Raw genomic sequence first — 22,039 nt, forward strand, 5'->3', positions numbered from 1 at the left:
TATAAATGATGGCTGATTCTGAAATTGAAAGAGGTTTAAAGGTTGAGCAATGTTTTGCATCAGTGTTACAGAGCTAGAAGGAGAAAAAAAAAACGGAATTCTGAGTCCAATAAAGAGTAGTGTCTTTGACTGTGTGGATCACAATAAACTGTGGAAAATTTTGAAAGATGGGAAAACCAGACTACCTGACCTGACTCTTGAGAAACCTGTATGCACGTCAGGAAGCAACAGTTAGAACTGGACATGGAACAACAGACTGGTTCCAAATCAGGAAAGGAGTACGTCAAGGCTGTATATTGTCACCCAGCTTATTTAACTTCTATGCAGAGTACATCATGAGAAACGCTGAGCTGGATGAAGCACAAGCTGGAATCAAGATTGCTGGGAGAAATATCAATAAGCTCAGATATGCAGATGACACCACCCTTATGGCAGAAAAATGAAGAACTAAAGAGCCTCTTGATGAAAGTGGGAGTGAAAAGGTTGGCTTAAAGCTCAACATTCAGAAAACTAAGATCATGGCAAATAGATGGGGAAACAGTGGAAACAGTAGCTGACTTGATTTTTCTGGGCTCCAAAATCACTGCAGATGGTGATTGCAGCCATAAAATTAAAAGACGCTTGCTCCTTGGAAGGAAAGTTATGGTCAACCTAGATAGCATATTAAAAAGCAGAGACATTACTTTGTCAACAAAGGTCCATCTAGTCAAAGCTATGGTTTTTCTAGTGGTCACGTATGGATCTGAGAGTTGGACTACACAGAAAGCTGAGCACCAAAGAACTGATGCTTTAGAATTGATGCTTTTGAACTGTGGTGTTGGAGAAGGCTCTTGAGAGTCCATTGGACTGCAAGGAGATCCAACCAGTTCATCCTAAAAGAGATCAGTCCTGGGTGTTCATTGGTAGGACTGATGTTGAAGCTGAAACTCCAATCCTTTGGCCACCTGATGTGAAGAGCTGACTCACTGGAAAAGACCCTGATGCTGGGAAAGATTGAGGGCAGGAGGAGAAGGGGACAACAGAGGACGAGATGGTTGTATGGCATCACCGACTCAATGGACATGAGTTTGGGTGGACTCCGGGAGTTGGTGATGGACAGGGAGGTCTGGCGTGCTGCGGTTCATGGGGTCGCAAAGAGTCAGACATGACTAGCTACTGAACTGACTGACTGACTTGTTAAACAATCTAGACTTTTGGGTGGATCCCAAATAAAAACACCCTAAACATAAAAGTGATCAGAAAAACAATCAGCCTGTCAAAAACTAAAGCCCAGCTTCCAATCATTGCTTTCTTGATTGAATGAAATTATTTCAGAGCAGCTCAACTGCCTATCAGAAGCAAAAATAAATCTTTTTTGGAAGAGTTATAAAATTATCCAGAGCTTCAAATTATCTCTATAACTTTTCATACACAAAGTGTGCAACTCAATCAACAATAATATGTGCAAGGTAAGACCTGACCAACAATCAAGTGAAAACCAGACAGAGAAAAAGAGCCACTGGAGATACAGATATTGAGACTAACTCACATAAATTTTAACATAATTAGAGGTGCTGAAAAATTAAATGGTAAGAAAAAGAATTCTGGCAGGGAACTAAAAATTTTATTTAAAAACTCTAAGGAAATTACAGGAAAAAATATATAAACATTGCAATTAAGAACTCAATTTTATGGGTTTAACATAAGACTCAACAAGTCTGAAGAGAGGATGAGTAAATTCAAAGATGGGTCAGAAGAAAGCAAAAATGAAGCATGAGCAAGCAGAAACAGGTATACCTCGGAGATACTGCAGGTATGGTTCCAAGCAACCATAATAAAGCAAGTATTGCAATAAAGCGAGTTACACAGATGTCTTGGTTTTCCACTGTACAAAAAGTTATGTTTATATGATAATTTGGTCTATTAAGTGTGCCATAGCATCATGTCCAGAAAAACAACGAACAAACCTTAATACAAAAATATAAACAAAAAAGCTATAATAACTATTAATAGTAATGATTATTCAGGTCTTTCACCCATTTAAAAAAAACTGGGCTGTTTGTCTTGTTGTTGAGTTTTACGCCTCTTATCGGATATATGATTTTTCAAATATTTTCTCCCATTCTGCAGGTTCATTTTTCATTTTTTTTCAAATTAATAATTTTTTTAAAAAGGATATAATTGGCATTTGACAAATCAGTTCTAGAGGTACAATGATTCTATATATTGTAAATGATCAACACAGTAAGTCTAGTGATCACCCATCACAACACAGCTACAATTATTTTCCTATGATGAGACATTTTCAGACCTACTCTCAGCAGAAACTTTCAGTTTTATCAGGCAGTATTAATAACAATAGTCACCATGCAGTACATTACATTGCTTGACTTATTTTCTAACTGGAAGTCTGTACCTTTAGAATTCCTTTACCCAATTCACACATCCTGCATCCCTAGCCTCTGACAACTGCCACCGGATCTCTGTAACTATGAGTTTGAGAGGTTTTGTTGCTGTTATTTGGGGTTTTTTAAATTTGATACTGCATGTAAGGAACATCACACAGTATTCATCTTTGTCTATTTAACTTAGCATAATGTCCTCAAGGTTCATCCATGCTGTCACAAATGGCAGGACTTTCTCCTTTTCTTTAATGACTGATCAATATTACATTGTGTATATCCACCACTTTTTCTCTATCCATTCATCCATTAGATGGACACCTGGGTTGCTTCCCTGTCTTGACTGCTATAAATAATGCTGCACTGAACATGTGGGTGCAGAGATCTTTTTGAATTAGTGTTCGCATTTCCTTCAGATGAATACTCTGAAGTATTTATTACTGGATCATGTGGTGCTTCTGTTTATTTTTCTTTCCTATTTTTAATTTTTTGGAAGATTCTCCATACTGTTTTTCATGGTGGCTGTTATCTATTTACATTCACACCAACAGTACAAAAGGGTTCTTTCTCTTCACATTTTCACCAACACTTATTATGTCTATTTTATATTAGTCATTCTAAGAAAAGAAAGTCCTATCTTTTCATGGTTTTGATTTGCATTTCTCTGGTGATTACTGATGTTGAGCACTTTTTATACAATTAATGATGACTTGTTTGCATTCTGTGGAAAAACGTCACCTCTGCCTATTTTTTAATCAAACTCTTTTTCTGCTGTTTATTTATTTTACATGTGATTTATACAATATGGACATATTGGATACATGATTTGCAAATATTTTCTCTCATTCTCTCAGTTTTTGTCTGAAAATGTGTTTATGTTGCATTCCCTTTTTAAAGGATATTTTCTCCAGGTTTAGAATTCCAGATTGGTACTTTTCTTCCACTCAATAATTTGAAGATATTATTCCATTATCTTCCATTTTCTAATCTTTTCTCTTGAAGTCAGATGACAGTCTTGTTCCCTGGAAGGCTTTCTGTCTTTTTGCATAAATGCTTTTAATCCTTTCTATTTTGATTGGTTCTAGTTTTACTGTGATATATCTAGTGAGCTTTGTGTTATACTGATCCTACTTGGGGTTTGTATCTCTTTTTGAATGTATAGCTTTGATGTCTTTCATAAATTTTGAAAAATTTTCTGGCATTATCACTTCAAATACTGTTTCTGTTTCATATTCTCTTTCCTATTTTACTGCAGTTCTAATTACACACTCTAAATATACAAATTTTATTTTTACTGTAATCCAGCTGTCTGACATAGTTTTTGTATACACACAGAAATTGTCTCAATAGCTTCACAAATACTGCATTTTTTACAAACTGGAGGTTCGTGTCAAGTTTCTATCAGTGTTATTTTTCCAACAGCATTTGCTCACTTCCTATCTCTGTCACATTTTCATAATTCTTGCAGTATTCCAAATGATTTCACTATTATTACATCTGTTATGGTGATAAGTGACTAGAGATCTTTAATGGTACTATTGTAACTGTTTTGAGGTGTCATGAATCACACCCATTAATACAATGAACTTAATCAGTAAACACGTGTGTTCTGACTGCTCTACAGACTGGCCTTTTCCCCATCTCTCCCTCTCTCCTCAGGCCATCCTATTCCCTAAGATACAACAACATAGAAATTGGGAAAATTAGCAAATCTATCATGGGTTGTGCATGTTCAAGTGAAAGCAAGCACTGCACATCTCTCAACTTCATATGAAAAGCTAGAAATGATAATGCCTAGTGATGAAGGCATGTCAAAAGCTACTACCAGCTGAAAATTAAACCTCTTGGGCCAAGTTGTGAATGTGAAGGATAAGTTCTTGAAGGAAATTAAAAGTGCTACTCCAGTGAAAATGTGAATTACAAGAAAGCAAAACACACTTATTGCTGATATGGAGAAAGTTTAATAGACTGGAGGGGAGATCAAATCAGTCCAACATTCCCTTAAGCCAAAGCCTGATCCAGAGCAAGGCTGTAACTCTTTTCAATTCTATGAAGACTGAGAGAGCTAAGGAGGCTCCAGAAGGAAAATCTCAGGCTAGAAGAGATTGGATCATAATACTTAAGAAGCCATCTCTATGATACAGAAGTACAAGGTGGAGCAGCAAGTACTTATGCTGAAGTTGCAGCAAGTTATCCAGAACATTTAGCTTAGATAAGGTGGCTATGCTAAACAAATTTTCAACACAGCAAACAATCTCCTATTGGAAGAAGATGCATTGTAGAACTTTCACAGCCAGAGAGAAGTCAATGCTTGCCTCAAAGCATCATAGAACAGGACTATCTTTATTAGGGGCTAACGCAGCTGGTAACTTTAATCTGAAACCAGTGCTCATTTACCATTCTGAAAATCCTAGTTTTACAGTATTCTTTTTTACACATATGTATATCTAAAAATACACAAACCCATGCATAAAACTCCACATGATTGTAAGGGTCAATTCTCCAAGACACCCAAACATACCCTGCCCCAAATATTCACACAATGGAGACAGAAAATTACTATTTTTTTCCCTAGTATTTTCCCTCAGGGATCTTTTAATTCTCTATAGTATGTATGAAATGCAACAACTACTATCATGACAACCATACTGCAAACTAACCTGCCAATCTTCACATATTTAAAAAATAGATGTCATTAGAAAACTTACATCCCTATAAAGTTGAAAGAGACAGAATCCAGTGATATCTTGTATTTATCAAGGAAAGCATTCCAGGTCACAGCCTTGTGCTCAACTAAAGAGATGTTTCAATGTTGTTTCACTTATAATGAAGATGCAGTATGGTAAAAAGATGGGAAAAGCTAAAAACATATAAACCAAATTGAAGTGCTATTTACATCATTCCACTTCTCTCTTTGTTGCATAAAATTTTAGAAGATAGCATTATGAAGAATACACATCTAGAAAACATAAATTACCCGATCATTCATCAGAAGATCCTTCACAATGAAAGTAGCTACCAAAGACTTCAAAGGAGCAGCAAACTGGTCTGGTGCAAGGAGAGCAATATGACCAATAGTCACCAGTGGTGTGATGAGATGCTCCAGGTTGCTTGGATCTAGGCTCTTATGCAGAGGCTGAAAGTGAGGAAAGGAAAATGATTAACTCCATAAACATGCAAATAAACTGGTCACATGTATCATCTACAAATGCTAAAAACCACACAAGTTCCAATACATGGTATAAGCACTGGTTCAAGTTACATTTAACTTTTACTGACAACTTTTATTGACTAGAAGGCATCATATTTAAGTACTTTCAGTTTTTCCCAAATTATATTTTAGAGGTAGGTAAAGAAACATTTCAATATGAAGAATCACATATCATATATTTTATGACTGCATATGTCAGCAACTGCTGAAAGTTGCTCAGTCATGTACAACTCTTTGTGACTGCATGGACTGTAGCCAATGAGGTTCCTCAGTCCATGGAATTCTCCAGGCAAGAAACTGGAGTGGGTAGCCATTTCGGCTCACCAATACCTACTTCTATTCTACTTTCTGGGCATAAGGATGCTTCTATGTGCAGTCAGAAGTTCTGGTTACCAGAATGGAGATGGAAGTAAGGTATGCCATGCCTGAACTGAGGCAGACATGAACAGTGTATCTTCTCCACATTCTCTTTCTCTTTACTCACTGGTGGCTTAATACAAAGGATCCAATGGGACGCAAAGAGAAAAAGTAAAAGTGAAAGAAAGTGAAGTTGCTCAGTCATGTCTGACTCTCTGCGACCCCACAGACTGTAGCCCACCATTCTCCTCTGTCCATGGAATTTTCCAGGCAAGAGTACTGGAGTGGATTGCCATTTCCTTCTCCAGGGGATCTTCCTGACCCAGGGATCGAACCCAGGTCTCCCACATTACAGGCAGACGCTTTACCATCTGAGCCACCAGGAAAGAGAAGCCACTAGTCAAAAAGGGTCTGCATGGCTAAAACACTGAATAGAATGCAATCAAAACAACCAAGTGGACTTTTATGACGAGCAAGAAATAAGCTTTCATTATGGATAGTTACAAGTGTTTTTGTGGACTTTTATAGCATCAAATATTAAGTACTATAACTAATAAAACTATTTTATTACTCATAGTAAAATAAAAATATTATTTTTATATTCATTTTGCTATAACAGAAGGAGACTGATTATTTACTCACATAAGTTGATACCTAAAATATATTGCTCAGTTTTTAAAATATGATAATCAGAAGAGTGGCTATAGCACACTATCATTGGCATAAGGAGAGGGGGAAGGGGACAAAAGATGTGTTTTGTGTATTTATATTACTTGTATAAGAATAAAATATCTCCTGAAAAGTACATTAGAAACTGGTAACACTGGCTGCCTCTGAGAAAAGAAACTGGGTGGCTGGGGAAGTGGGGTTGACATTAACATGTAGGTATCCTCCTATACTGAACACCAAGCATTCTAGGCTTTAAAAAACAACACAAAACTGTTCTTTTCCAACACATTGGGGCAATATGAAAAGTTTCATTTAATCAAAAGTAATGACAGTACTTCTTGCTGTTCTCGATGACGTCCCTCAATACCTCCACTGCACATCTAAGTGATAACTTGTTTACATTAGAAACACATCACTGACAGTGTACTTTTTTCCAGCTCATTTATTATATTGCGTGACAATTTTCCACAATAAGATATTAAAATCATTTCTGAAAAACCAAAATTAATGATCAGTCTCTGAATTAACCAGAGAAGGCAAGGGCACCCTACTCCAGTATTCCTGCCTGGAAAAATCCCATGGACAGAGCCTGGTAGGCTGCAGCCCATGGGGTCACTAAGAGTTGGACACGACTGAGTGACTTCACTTTCACCTTTCACTTTCATGCACTGGAGAAGGAAACGGCAACCCACTCCAGTGTTCTTGCCTGGAGAATCCCAGGGACAGGGGAGCCTGGTGGGCTGCCGTCTATGGGGCAGCACAGAGTCAGACATGACTGAAGTGACTTAGCAGCAGCAGCAGCTCTGGATTAACAGTAATCTGATAAAGATTAGATGTGTCTGTGAAACCTTTTCTCAGAAAGCCAGCCAATCTTCTATGTTATAGGAGAAGGATTACCAGGTAGGTTCTTATAAAGATGAAGTTATAGATATTAAAATCAAAAGTAACCAATAAAGTCAAGCTATTATCAGCATTTTCCTCCTCATCATTGGAGGGAACAAAAAGATTATTCAAGGAAAAATAAAAAGCTTTCTAGAAATTAACATGAGTCCACTGAAGTCATCCTCTTATTAAAAAATTAAAACTATAGAATATACCTCCACCTCAATTTTTAAATTATATTATGATTAAGTATCTACAGCTAAGATGCTGTTTGATACAGAAAACCTTTCTTCCTCTTTTACTCCACCTTTAATATAAATCATGAAAATATGACAAAATTAGTATAAATACTTCTAAAATAGACAGCAAGTCTGTGTATTTATGGTGGGTTAGTTTCAGCATAATTTCCAAATTGTTTTGACTTCATTCAAGGCTCCTAGACTATAACTACAAGATTTTTAGAAATTTTCTGTTTAGCTTCTATTTGCAGTAAGAAGGCTAAAGCTAGATTTATAATAGCTTATAGTGAAATTGCCATACTTAGAAAGGGTACTGGTAATTCAAAGTATAGAAAAAATAAAAAACATGCTGAAAAGACAGTCAGTAGGTATTTGGTCCTGTCCCAATACACCCAGTAAGACATTTGGTCTACACACAAAGGTCCTTGATATTTGTTCATATTTGGTCCTGCTCAAAAGATTCCAAGAGACATCTGGACCACACCAAAAGGTCCTTGATATTTGGTCCTGCCCAAAACCATCTGGCATGGACCTAAACTGCTATGGGTGTTTTGGAGAGCACCAACTATCAAGGATCTTTGGGTGTGGATCATGTGCCCTGCAAAGGAAAAGGCACATTTTAATCTAATATGAAATTAGGTCAGTCATTAAAGCACAAATTCATTTAACCTTAATTATAAATTATTATTCATGTATAAAACCCCACACACTTTAGTAGTATTTCATATATAGAAATCAAACTTCTAAAATCTGTAAACTGACAGAATAATCACCTATTACCTACTATGAGTAACTATGATTTTCTATGTAATTACTTACTAATGAAAAAAGTTTCCTAATACTAAATGTATAAAGTAACATTAAAACTATTATACAACTGCTTGATTTCTGAATGAGCTAGCATTAAAAAGCTGAATCATCAGATATTTTCAAATTTTAACCAATCATTAATATTGATATACTGATTCAAATTTGGAAAATTACAAAATGATACATCTCCAAACGTGAACATTCTGTAAACTCATTCATATTTTTTTAACAATAACATGAAGCAAAAAAAATGTTTTCTTTTTACCTCAAATATCTGTGCAAACTGGGTTTCTTTACTAGAAAATATCGCATGGATACAATGAATAGCGTATTTGGCTTGACGGGGGGGTCCTTTTTTAGATTTGTGATGTAAAACAGGAAGCAAAGCTCTAAAAAAAAAAATTACAGAAAAACAATACACCAGAAAAATCATTATGACTTTCACTAGATACTTTAACGCTTGTATTTTTAAAGTAATGTTTTGTAAGAACCAAAGAAACAAAAGTCACAGCATCTACTCACTCATTTTCAATCATCTATAATTTTGCTTTATAAACATCTATATTAAAATATAATACAAATACAAATAATTTTCCCTTTTTATTTGTTATAAATACAAACAAGAATGGTAACCCATTTCTTCTTTGAATGTCATTTCCATTAGCCTTTTCTATTTTATTATCATTGCTATTACTTCAGCTAAGCTTTTGCTACCTTACACGTAAGACCACCATAATGGGACTTAAATTGCTCCTTCTTTCTCAAGTCTCTTCCTCTTTCAGTTCATCTTTTAATCTATCCTCAAAAAATCTACATGAGGGGAAATTTGATCATTTAATCAATACAAATTGAGTACTTGCTGTAATGCCAGGCATTATTTAAAGTTCCAAATTGGTGCATTCACTCTACCAGCATATTAGGGATAAGGTAAATGATAACACATTAAGTCAGCAAAACATCTGTTAGGTTAAACTGTGGTAACTCCTATAAGGTGGGGGGAGGGGGGTGGGAGAGAAGAAAAAGAGGACAGCATAGGGAACAGGCCTAAGTTTGTGACAGTGTTACAATTTTACATATGGTGCCTACAGAAGATCACTCTAGTAAAGCAACACTTGACCACAGTTCTCAAAGAGGCAGGGAATGAGTCATCAGGCTACCTGGAAGAACACTGATGTATCGTATAACTTCATTATATAAAAACTTAAAATCCTCTCTCTCTTAGTTCAACTATGCATTTATTTCTCAGTGGAAATAACTTCTGAATTCTCCTTGCCCAACTCAGTGCCCCAGTTTAAAAGACAATCAGAGATAAATAATTCATTATAATAATAGCAGTCACAGAAAAGATAACAGTAAAATATAATAAAAAGACAAGTGACCAATTGAAGGGAAATTTTGTATTTCTTGTTACAGAGAAATGGTAAATATCCATGAAGTGCAAACACCTACAAACAGATAATGAAAATACCAATAGTATCACAGAAAAATGGGTTGAAGATAACAGCAGAAAGGTCTTCAAAACCACCAAAAGTTCTTCAGTATCACCAAACCAGTTTTACAACAAATGTTAAAGGGACTTATAGTCAAGAAATACAAGAGAAGAAAAAAGATCTACAAAACCAACCCCAAACAAGAAAATGGCAATAAGAACATATGTATCAATAATTACTTTATTTTTTTTATAGTTTTATTTTTTTATTTTATTTTATTTTGTTTTATTTTACTTTACAATACTGTATTGGTTTTGCCATACATTGACATGAATCCACCACGGGCAATAATTACTTTAAATGTAAATGGATTAAATGCTCCAACCAAGAGACACAGACTGGCTGAATGGATACAAAAACAAGACCCATGTATATTCTGTCTACAAGATACTCACTTTAGACCTCAAGACACATATAGATTGAAAGTGAGAGGATAGAAAAATATATTCCACGCAAATGGGAAGCAAAAGAAAGCTGGAGCAGCAATCCTCATATCAGACAAAATAGACTTTAAAATAAAGAATTTTACAAGAGATAAGGAAGTACACTACATAACGATCAAGGGATCAATCCAAGAGGAAGACATAACAATTGTAAATACCTATGCACCCAACACAGGAGCACCTCAAAACATGAGACAAACACTAACAGACATAAAAGGAGAAACTGACAGTAACACATTAATAGCTGGAGACTTTAACACCCCACTCACACCAATGGACAGCTCATCAAGACAGAAAACTAATAAGGAAACACAAGTCTTAAATGATACATTAGATGAGACAGATCTCATTGATATCTTCAGGACATTTCACTCAAACACAGAAGAATACACCTTCTTAAGTGCACACGGAACATTTTCCAGGATAGACCACATCTTGGGTCACAGATCAAGACTCAGTAAATTTAAGAAAACTGCAATCCTATCAAGCATCTTCTCCGATCACAACACTATGAGACTACGTATCAATTACAAGGAAAAAAACTGTAAGAAACATAAACTCATGGAGATTAAACAACACGTTTCTAAATAACCAACAGGTTATTAAAGAAATCAAAAGGGAAACGAAGAAATTTCTAGAAACAAATGACAACGAAAACATGACAATACAAAACCTATGGGATGCAGCAAAACCAATTCTAAGAGGGAAGTTTATAGTAATATAATTCTACCTCAAGAAACAAGAAAAATGTCTAATACACAACCTAACTTTACACTTAAAACAACTGGGGAAAAAAGAACAACAACAAAACAAACCAAAATTAGTAGAAGGAAAGAAATCATAAGGATCAGAGCAGAAATAAATGAAAAAGAAATGAAAGAAACAATACTACAGATTAATAACACTAAAAGTTGGTTTTTGAGAAGATAAACAAAATTGACAAACCTTTCGCCAGACTCAGGAAAGAAAGAGAAGAATCAAATCAACAAAATTAGAAATGAAAAACGAGAGGTTACAAGAAACAATACAGAAAAACAAAGGATGATAAGAGACTATTACGAACAACTATATGGCAATGGCACCCCACTCCAGTACCTGGAAAACCCCATGGACGGAGGACCCTGGTAGGCTGCAGTCCATGGGGTCACTAAGAGTCGGATACGACTGAGCGACTTGACTTTCACTTTTCACTTTCATGCACTGGAGAAGGAAATGGCAACCCACTCCAGTGTTCTTGCCTGGAGAATCCCAGGGATGGCGGAGCCTAGTGAGCTGCCATTTATGGGGTCGCACAGAGTTGGACACGACTGAAGCGACTTAGCAGCAGCAGCAGCATGGCAATAAAATGGACAACTCTAAAGAAACAGATTCTTAGAAAAGACCAATCTTCCAAGACATATAGACAGAAATACAGACCAATCGAACAAGACAGAAAGCCCAGAAATAAACCCATGCAACCATGGGAACCTTATTTTTGACAAATGAGGGAAGAATATACAATGAGGCAAAGACATTCCCTTCAATAAATGGTGCTGGGAAAACTAGATAGCTATAGGTAAAAGAATGAAATTAGAACACTTCCTAACACCATACATAAAGATAAACTCAAAATGGATGAAAGACCTAAACCTAAGACCAGAAACTATAAAACTTTTAGAGGGAAAACATAGGCAGAACACTCGACAGGTATCAAAGCAAGATCCTCTATGACCCACCTCCTAGAGTAATGGAAATAAAAACAAAAGTAAACAAGTGGGACCTGATTAAACTTAAAAGCTTTTGCAGAGCAAAGGAAACTATAAGCAAAGTGAAAAGATAAGCCTCAGAATGGGAGAAAATAATAGCAAATGAAACAACTGACAAAGGATTAATTTCCAAAATATACAAGCAGCTCATACAAATCTATGTCAGAAAAACAAACAACCCAATCAAAAAGTGGGAAAAAGACCTAAACATACATTTCTCCAAAGACAACATACAGATGGTTAACAAACACATGAGAAGATGCTCAACACTGCACATTATTAGAGAAATGCAAATCAAAACTACATTGACATATCACCTCACACCAGTCAGAATGGCCATCATCAAAAAGTCTACAAACAATAAATGCTGGAGAGGGTGTGGAGAAAAGGGAACACTCTTGCACTGTTGGTGGGAATGTAAATTGATAGTCACTGTGGAAGATGGTATGGAGAATGCTTAAAAAACTAGAAATAAAACCATCATATTACTCAGCAATCACACTTCTAGGCATATTAGCCTGAGGAAATGAAAACTGAAAAAGACACATATATCCCATTGTTCAGTGCAGCACTATTTATTTACAATAGCTAGAACATGGAAGCAACCTAGATGCCCATCGACAGATGAATGGATAAAGAAGTTGTGGTACATGTACACAATGGAATATTACTCAGCCATAAAAAGAAATGCATTTGAGTCAGTTCTGATGAAGTGGATGAACCTAGAGCCTATTACACAGACTGAAGTGAGCCAGAAAGAGAAAGAGAAATATTGCATTCTAACACACATGTACAGAATCTAGAAAAATGGTACTTAAGAATTTATTTATAGGGCAGCAATGGAGAAACAGACACAGAGAAGAGACTTATGGACATGGGGAGAGGGGAGGAGGGGGTGAGATGCATGGAAAGAGTAACATGGGCAATTACATCACCATGTGTAAAATTGATAGCCAACAGAAATTTGCTGTGTGGCTCAGGAAACTCAAACAGGGGCTCTGTAGCAACCTAGAGGGGTGGGATGGGGAGGGAGATGGGAGGAAGGTTCAAAAGGGAGGGGATATATATATATACCTATGGCTGATTCATGTTGAGGTTCAACAGAAAACAACAAAGTTCTGTAAAGCAATTATCCTTCAATAATAAAATTAAAAAGAAAAAAAAGAACTGATTACTAATCCTTTTAATAATTCATTATATATATATATATAAAATCATCATAAATTTAAAAGTTTTTAAATAAAATCTTAGATTATTAAATAAAGAAACTCTGGCTCATCCAGAATATATGTAATATCAAGTAAGTAGTCTACATTATTTTTTCTTTTTAAAACTGCTTGCCAGTTACTTATTCAGTGATTTAAGTTTTCATGACTAATTTCTTTGTTAAATATTATACTTCTCACTACTATAGGGATAGTACAGTGTTGTAAATTTCTCATACTCTTGACTGTTAAATCTTCTGATTTTTTCACTCCTATAATATTTTCTAAATGATTATTAGTGGGATATGAAGAGAGCCTTGGATTTCTAGATACTCGTTATAGCCATCTTGTTTTTAGTAGTTCTGCAGTTGATTCTCTTGGATTTTTCTCTTAGAAATATGATAACTTTGCTTCCTCTTTCCCAACAACTGCACCTTTTAATTTTATTTTCTTATGTAATTATACAGGCTAATGCTTTCAAAACAATGTTAAATCATGGCAGAGTTAGCATATTTTCTCATCCTGCTCCTGATTTTACTGGGAATGCTTGCGTTTTATCATATGATGGTAGATATTGGTAGATATTACTTTGAGATATTTGGAAAAGGAAAGAACAACCCACTCCAGTACTCTTGCCTGGAAAATTCCATGGACGGAGGAGCCTGGTAGGCTACAGTCCACGGAGTCGCTCAGACAAGACTGAGCTACTTCACTTTCACTTCCACTGTTTTGAGAAGTATGAAGGCCATTAAAATCCTGTTTTGCTGGGTTTAACTGTAAGTAAACTGATTTTCCTTTTTATTGGAAGCCCTTTCAGCATCTGTCAAAAAGATCTATTGTGTGGCCTCTCCCTTTTACTCATTTATATAATGAATTATAACATGAACATTGGGTTCTCTCCTAATAGCAACCCTTTTCGTATTCCTGGAATTAACCAACATTTGGCCATATTGTATTCTTGCTTTACTATAGTAAATTCTCTTTTTGCATTCAATTTTCATCAATATCAATAAAATTTGTCTCAGTTTTCTTTTGGAGAGATATCTTTTATCAGGTTTTAGCATTCCTACTCAGAGAAGGCAATGGCACCCCACTCCAGTACTCTTGCCTGGAAAATCCCATGGATGGAGGAGCCTGGCAGGCTGCCGTCTATGGGGTCACACAGAGTCAGACATGACTGAAGCAACTTAGCAGCAGCAGCAGCATTCCTACTAGTTACCTTGGCTTTATATCTAAATGCTTTCCTTTCCCCCTCATGCCTGGAACAATTAAAAAGATTTAGAATTTCTATGTAGTTTATATATTTGAAATACCCCATCTAACATAGCTTTTATTGGCCCTTATTATTATTACAGGGTAATTTTCTGAAATTCTTTTATAATTATAGCCTATTAGGATTTTTTTCCCCTTCCTTCTTCCTGAACCAATTTATTTACATCACCCTTAAAAATTAAGATTTTCAGATCTCTAAAACATAGATATAGCCACACCTAAAATTTGAATACAGAAATTAAAATGGTGAGAAAAGACAACTAGATATGTAAATAAGAAAACAAAAAGTTTGATTTAAGGGCATAAGTAAAAGTGAATAAAGGGAAAACGGCACACAACTTGGTAGAAAGAGCAACCTCACAATAAAAAGGGGATAACACGTTTTCTAAATCCTTGAATTCCAAAGAAACTCCTTCATTTGCCCTAGCACAACTTAGCTAATTAGGAAAATCTTTAGTTACATTCATTTTCTGATCAAACTTCATAACTGTTGTATCATTAACTGTGGAAATCTTAAGTGGCTGAAAAGAAATGTCAATCCCATTACTGTTCTGCCATACAGGATTTACCTTTTTTTTTTCCCTTGATGTTTATGAAATCACTTCCATAGGGCTGCGCGGGCGCAGGAGGGCCTAGGGGAGCCATCCCACATTGAAGGTCAGGAAGGGCAGCAGTGAGGAGATACCCCTCATCCAAGGTAAGGAGCAGCAGCTGCGCTTTCCTGGAGCAGCCATGAAGAGATATCACACACCCAAGGTAAGAAAAAACCAAGATGGTAGGTGTTGCAAGAGGGCATCAGAGGGCAGACACACTGAAACCATACTCACAGAAAACTAGTCAATCTAATCACACTAGGACAACCTTGTCTAACTCAATGAAACTAAGCCATGCCCATGGGGCAACCCAAGACAGGCGGGTCATGGTGGAGAGGTCTCACAGAATGTGGTCCACTGGAGAAGGGAATGGCAAACCACTTCAGTATTCTTGCCTTGAGAACCCCATGAACAGTATGAAAAGGCAAAATGATAGGATACCAAAAGAGGAACTCCCCAGGTCATTAGGTGCCCAATATGCTACTGGAGATCAGTGGAGAAATAACTCCAAAGAATGAAGGGATGGAGCCAAAGCAAAAACAATACCCAGTTGTGGATGTGACTAGTGATAGAAGCAAGGTCCGATGCTGTAAAGAGCAATATTGCATAGGAACCTGGAATGCCAGGTCCATAAATCAAGGCAAACTGGAAGTGGTCAAACAAGAGATGGCAAGAGTGAACGTCGACATTCTAGGAGCAATCAGCGAACTAAAATGGACTGGAATGGGTGAATTTAACTCAGATGACCATTATATCTACTATTGTGGGCAGGAATCCCTCAGAAGAAATGGAGTAGCCATCATGGTCAACAAAAAAGTCCGAAAAGCAGTACTTGGATGCAATCTCAAAAAGGACAGAATGATCTCTGTTTGTTTCCAAGGCAAACCATTCAATATCACGGTGATCCAAGTCTATGCCCCAACCAGTAACGCTGAAGAAGCTGAAGTTGAACGGTTCTATGAAGACCTACAAGACCTTTTAGAACTGACACCCAAAAAAGATGTCCTTTTCATTATAGGGGACTGGAATGCAGAAGTAGGAAGTCAAGAAACACCTGGAGTAACAGGCAAATTTGGCCTTGGAATGCAGAATGAAGCAGGGCAAAGACTAATACAGTTTTGCCAAGAAAATGCACTGGTCATGGCAAACACCCTCTTCCAACAACACAAGAGAAGGCTCTACACATGGACATCACCAGATGGTCAACACCAAAATCAGACTGATTATATTCTTTGCAGCCAAAGATGGAGAAGCTCTATACAGTCAACAAAAACAAGACCAGGAGCTGACTGTGGCTCAGATCATGAACTCCTTATTACCAAATTCAGACTTAAATTGAAGAAAGTAGGGAAAACCGCTAGACCATTCAGGTATGACCTAAATCAAATCCCTTATGATTATACAGTGGAAGGGAGAAATAGATTTAAGGGCCTAGAGCTGATAGATAGAGTGCCTGATGAACTATGGACAGAGGTTCATGACATTGTACAGGAGACAGGGATCAAGACCATCACCATGGAAAAGAAAGGCAAAAAAGCGAAACAGCTGTCTGGGGAGGCCTTACAAATAACTGTGAAAAGAAGAGAAGCGAAAAGCAAAGGCGAAAAGGAAAGATATAAGCATCTGAATGCAGAGTTCCAAAGAATAGCAAGAAGAGATAAGAAACCCTTCTTTAGCGATCAATGCAAAGAAATAGAGGAAAACAACAGAATGGGAAAGAACAGAGATCTCTTCAAGAAAATTAGAGATACCAAGGGAACATTTCATGCAAAGTTGGGCTCGATAAAGGACAGAAATGGTATGGACCTAACAGAAGCAGAAGATATTAAGAAGAGGTGGCAAGAAAACACAGGAGAACTGTACAAAAAAGATCTTCACGACCTGGATAATCATGATCGTGTGATCACTTACCTAGAGCCAGACATCCTGGAATGTGAAGTCAAGTGGGCCTTAGAAAGCATCACTACAACCAAAGCTAGTGGAGGTGATGGAATTCCAGTAGAGCTATTTCAAATCCTGAAAGATGATGCTGTAAAAGTGCTGCACTCAATATGCCAGCAAATTTGGAAAACTCAGCAGTGGCCACGGACTGGAAAAGGTCAGTTTTCATTCCAATCCCAAAGAAAAGCAATGCCAAAGAATGCTCAAACTACCACACAATTGCACTCATCTCACATGCTACTGAAGTAATGCTCAAAATTCTCCAAGCCAGGCTTCAGCAATACGTGAACTGTGAACTTCCTGATGTTCAAGCTGGTTTTAGAAAAGGCAGAAGAACCAGAGATCAAATTGCCAACATCCACTGGATCATGGAAAAAGCAAGAGAGTTCCCAAAAAACATCTATTTGTGCTTTACTGACTATGCCAAAGCCTTTGACTGTGTGGATCATAATGAACTGGAAAATTCTGAAAGAGATGGGAATACCAGACCACCTGACCTGCCTCTTGAGAAATCTGTATGCAGGTCAGGAAGCAACAGTTAGAACTGGACATGGAACAACAGATTGGTGCCAAATAGGAAAAGGAGTATGTCAAGGGTGTATATTGTCACCCTGCTTATAACTTATATGCAGAGTACATCATGAGAGACGCTGGGCTGGAAGAAGCACAAGCTGGAATCAAGATCGCCGGGACAAATATCAATCACCTCAGACATGCAGATGACACCACCCTTATGGCAGAAAGTGAAGAGGAACTAAAAAGCCTCTTGATGAAAGTGAAAGAGGAGAGGGAAAAAGTTGGCTTAAAGCTCAACGTTCAGAAAACGAAGATCATGGCATCTGGTCCCATCACTTCATGGGAAATAGATGGGGAAACAGTGGAAACAGTGTTGGACTTTATTTTTGGGGGTTCCAACATCACTGCAGATGGTGACTGCAGCCATGAAATTAAAAGACGCTTACTCCTTGGAAGAAAAGTTGTGACCAACCTAGATAGTATATTCAAAAGCAGAGACATTACTTTGCTGACTAAGGTCCGTCTAGTCAAGGCTATGGTTTTTCCAGTGGTCATGTATGGATGTGAGAGTTGGACTGTGAAGAAAGCTGAGCACCGAAGAATTGATGCTTTTGAACTGTGGTGTTGGAGAAGACTCTTGAGAGTCCCTTGGACTGCAAGGAGATCCAACCAGTTCATTCTGAAGGAGATCAACTCTGGGATTTATTTGGAAGGAATGATGTTAAAGCTGAAATTCCAGTACTTTGGCCACCTCATGCGAAGAGTTGACTCATTGGAAAAAACTCTGATGCTGGGAGGGATTGGGGGCAGGAGAAGAAGGGGATGACAGAGGATGAGATGGTTGGATGGCATCACTGACTCGATGGACATGAATCTGAGTGAACTCTGGGAGTTGGTGATGGACAGGGAGGCCTGGCGTGCTGGGATTCATGGGGTTGCAAAGAGTCAGACACGACTGAGCGACTGAACTGAACGGAACTGAATCTCTGAAAATTCAGTCAATTTCATTAGGATATTGAGAGAGCAAATTCTGAGGTAGGTTGATAAGGAGTCCAGGACTATTAGTGATGAAGAGGTCCAGAGCTCTTGAGAAGGAGAAAGGGTTCTGGGGCTTTCAAGGAGAAGAAAAGGAGAAACTTTTTTCTACAGTGCTTTGTCTTACTCTTACTGGAGAAGGAAATGGCAACCCACTCCAGTATTCTTGCCTGTAGAATTCCATGGACGGAGGAGCTTGGTGGGCTACAGTCCACTGGTCACAAAGTGTTGGACACGACTGAGCGACTTCACTTTCACTTTGTTTGTCTTACTCAATATAACAATGTATCTTGCCTGAGGATATGTCTGTTCTTCTTAACAGCAATCTTCTGATTATTCATGTTACCTTGAGATGTGTATGTTACGGGAGTGGGTCTCTTAAGACCTTTCTATTGTTAGTTCTAATCTTGCTAATTTAAGATATATGTTGTGAGAGTGGGTCTGGGAAAAGTATATGAGGCCTTGATAAGACTATTGAGGGGAGGCACTCTCTGTCCCCCTTCTGATGAATATGTCAGAAGCTTTCTCTGTCCTTTTTCACTTTAATAAAACTCTGCTGCACAAAAGCTCTTGAGTGATCAAGCCTGGTCCCTGGTACCAAAGTTAAAATCTTCTTTGGAGATCACAAATCCAACACCATTCACAGTAAGCTATCAATACCTTCCTAAAACATGAGTACTCATTTCCAGATTCATGCTTTCATTCATTATGTTTATTATTCATTACTATTATTTAAAAATTTTTTCCACTTTCCATTATACTGTTGTCTTCACAGAAACCAATCATGACTTTCCATCATCTGCAATTCTCTTTAACTGCGTTTATTTCTTTGCCCACTATACTCATGATCTATGCGGTTTCCTTAAGTTCAACAGAAACCTTCCTGATTACATTTTCAATATTGTTTACTCTGCTCCTTGCTGTTTATAATAAATTTCATTCCATAACAGAAATATGTTCCTGCTCTTCTTTATCCTTAGTTCTGTCATTTCTCTTTTTACAGTATATTATTTTTCTTCCTTTTTTCCCAGATGTCAATTACTGCATAATTTTCCTGGCAGCTTAGAACATATGTCTAAAATTCTCTTTTATCCACAAAAATTTCATTCTTCCTAGTGTTAATTGCCATTCTTTTGAACGCTAAAATATCCTCAAAGGATCTGTGTTTGTCTATTTATCTGTATTGTTAATTCATCTTTAAATAAAAGAAATTCTCTTTGGCTCTGCCATTTAAACAAAAATGTAGATGGTGTCTCCCTGATGACTGAACACTGGACACTTCTTTCAAAAAATTAACATCAGAACTCCCAACTGAAACTACACTTGCTTAATCAAGTGGATAAGCAGCATGGAGAAGGAAGGTGGGAATAAAGGTAGTGAGTCCTTTATTTCTGTTTAATTTCTCCTCCAAGTCTGCTTGCTGCTGCTGCTTCTAAGTCACTTCAGTCGTGTGCGACCCCATAGACAGCAGCCTACCAGGCTCCCCTGTCCCTGGGATTCTCCAGGAAAGAACACCGGAGTGGGTTGCCATTTCCTTCTCCAATGCATGAAAGTGAAAAATGAAAGTGAAGTCGCTCAGTAGTGTCTGACTCTGCTTAAGCGCCTCCATTTGAGAACCAGCTTCACTTGGACTATGACTGTATCCTAGGCTATAGGGGACCCTCAATGTTGGCACATCTAACTATTCTCGGGTGAGCCAGATTCCTGAGAGACTTACTGAGACAAAATGGAACCCATAATTCACCATCATTTTAGTTTAGTAGGTCAGCACTTACTTTTTCCTTTTCCTGTAAAGTCGGTAGTAAGACATTTGATTCACAACTCTAAGCCTTACCTCACCCAAAAGCTTTACGCCTATTAAACCCAGAGAAAAAAGGTACAACCACAAAGTCTTTCCTTTATTTCTGCTATAGAAAAATAAGGTTCCCTGATTGCATCACCAATACAGTGGACATGAACTTGGGCAAATTTTAGGAGGTGGTGAGGAACAGGTCATAGCAAATACCCTCTTCCAACAACACAAAAGGCTCTATACATGGACATCACCAGATGGTCAAAACCAAAATCATATTGATTATACTCTTTGCAGCCAAAGATGGAGAAGGTCTATACAGTCAGCAAAAATAAGACCGGGAGCTGACTGTGGCTAAGATCAGGAACTTATTGCCAAATTCAGACTTAAACTGAAGAAAGTAGGGACCATTTCAACCTGAAAAATACCAATTTTATTACTGTCCCATGAGCTTGTGCATACATTGTTCTTTTGTGATTCACAGCAAGAGATCAAGATCAGTAAGATTTACCTTGAAGAAACTATCTTCCTGTTCTGCACTGTTTACTGTTAAAACATCCACAGAAAGTGCGCACACCCATGCATGCTGCTCGGTACCAAAACAGGCTGAACAACACGGTCCAGGCGTTCCTGCCAGATATGCCACTACCACATGAGAAAGTCTGAGTTCTTACAGAATCAAAGATTAGTTTTATACTGCTCTCCTAATACACCACTAACCAAAACACTTATGAAAGCTAACAAAATATCCGTCATAATATCGTTTTTCTGGCTGCTCACAACTGTAACGGAGAACCAGACTAGGTTCAGTAGGTAAGACTGTGCTAATAAATAGGGTAATACAGAAATATGGAATCTAATAAAAGTAACAGAAACCTGTTGAATCTTAAAATATGAATACAGTAAATGCAGTCTTCAAGTTCATATATGACTCTGAAGTTCCATTTATATCTTGGCTACATGACTGAACATGGTAAGAACTAATCTCCTAGACCATTCAGGTATGACCTAAATCAAATCCCTTATTATTATAAAATGGAAGTGAGAAATAGATTTAAGGGACTAGATCTGATCGACAGAGTGCCTGATGAACTATGGATGGAGGTCTGTGACAATGTACAGTAGACAGGGATCAAGACTCTCCCCAAGAAAAAGAAATGCAAAAAAGCAAAATGGCCGTCTGGGGAGGCCTTACAAATAACTGTGAAAAGAAAAGAAGCCAAAAGCAAAGGAGAAAAGGAAAGATACACCCATTTGAGTGCAGAGTTCCAAAGAACAGCAAGGAAAGGTAAAAAAGCCTTCCTCAGTGATCAGTGCAAAGAAATAGAGGAAAACAACAGAATGCGAAAGACTAGAGATCTCTTCAAGAAAATTAGAGATACCAAGGGAACATTTCATGCAAAGTTGGGCTCGATAAAGGACAGAAATGGTATGAACCTAACAGAAGCAGAAGATATT

The 22,039-nt window shown here is 37.4% G+C and overlaps 1 protein-coding gene across 1 annotated transcript in view; it reads right to left on the reverse strand.

Annotated features, from left to right (window-relative positions):
• PDS5B (PDS5 cohesin associated factor B) overlaps positions 1–22,039 on the reverse strand; it is a 164,107-nt gene that overhangs the window by 41,103 nt on the left and 100,965 nt on the right. Inside the window, exons 20-21 of the mRNA XM_068984336.1 lie at positions 8,815–8,938; positions 5,359–5,517 (exon numbers count right to left, since the gene is read on the reverse strand). Coding sequence (XP_068840437.1) covers positions 5,359–5,517; positions 8,815–8,938 — 283 coding nt within the window. The remainder of the gene's footprint in view (positions 1–5,358; positions 5,518–8,814; positions 8,939–22,039) is intronic.

Source organism: Capricornis sumatraensis, chromosome 12 (genome assembly GCF_032405125.1).
Source record: "Capricornis sumatraensis isolate serow.1 chromosome 12, serow.2, whole genome shotgun sequence".
NCBI classification, from domain to species: domain Eukaryota; kingdom Metazoa; phylum Chordata; class Mammalia; order Artiodactyla; family Bovidae; genus Capricornis; species Capricornis sumatraensis.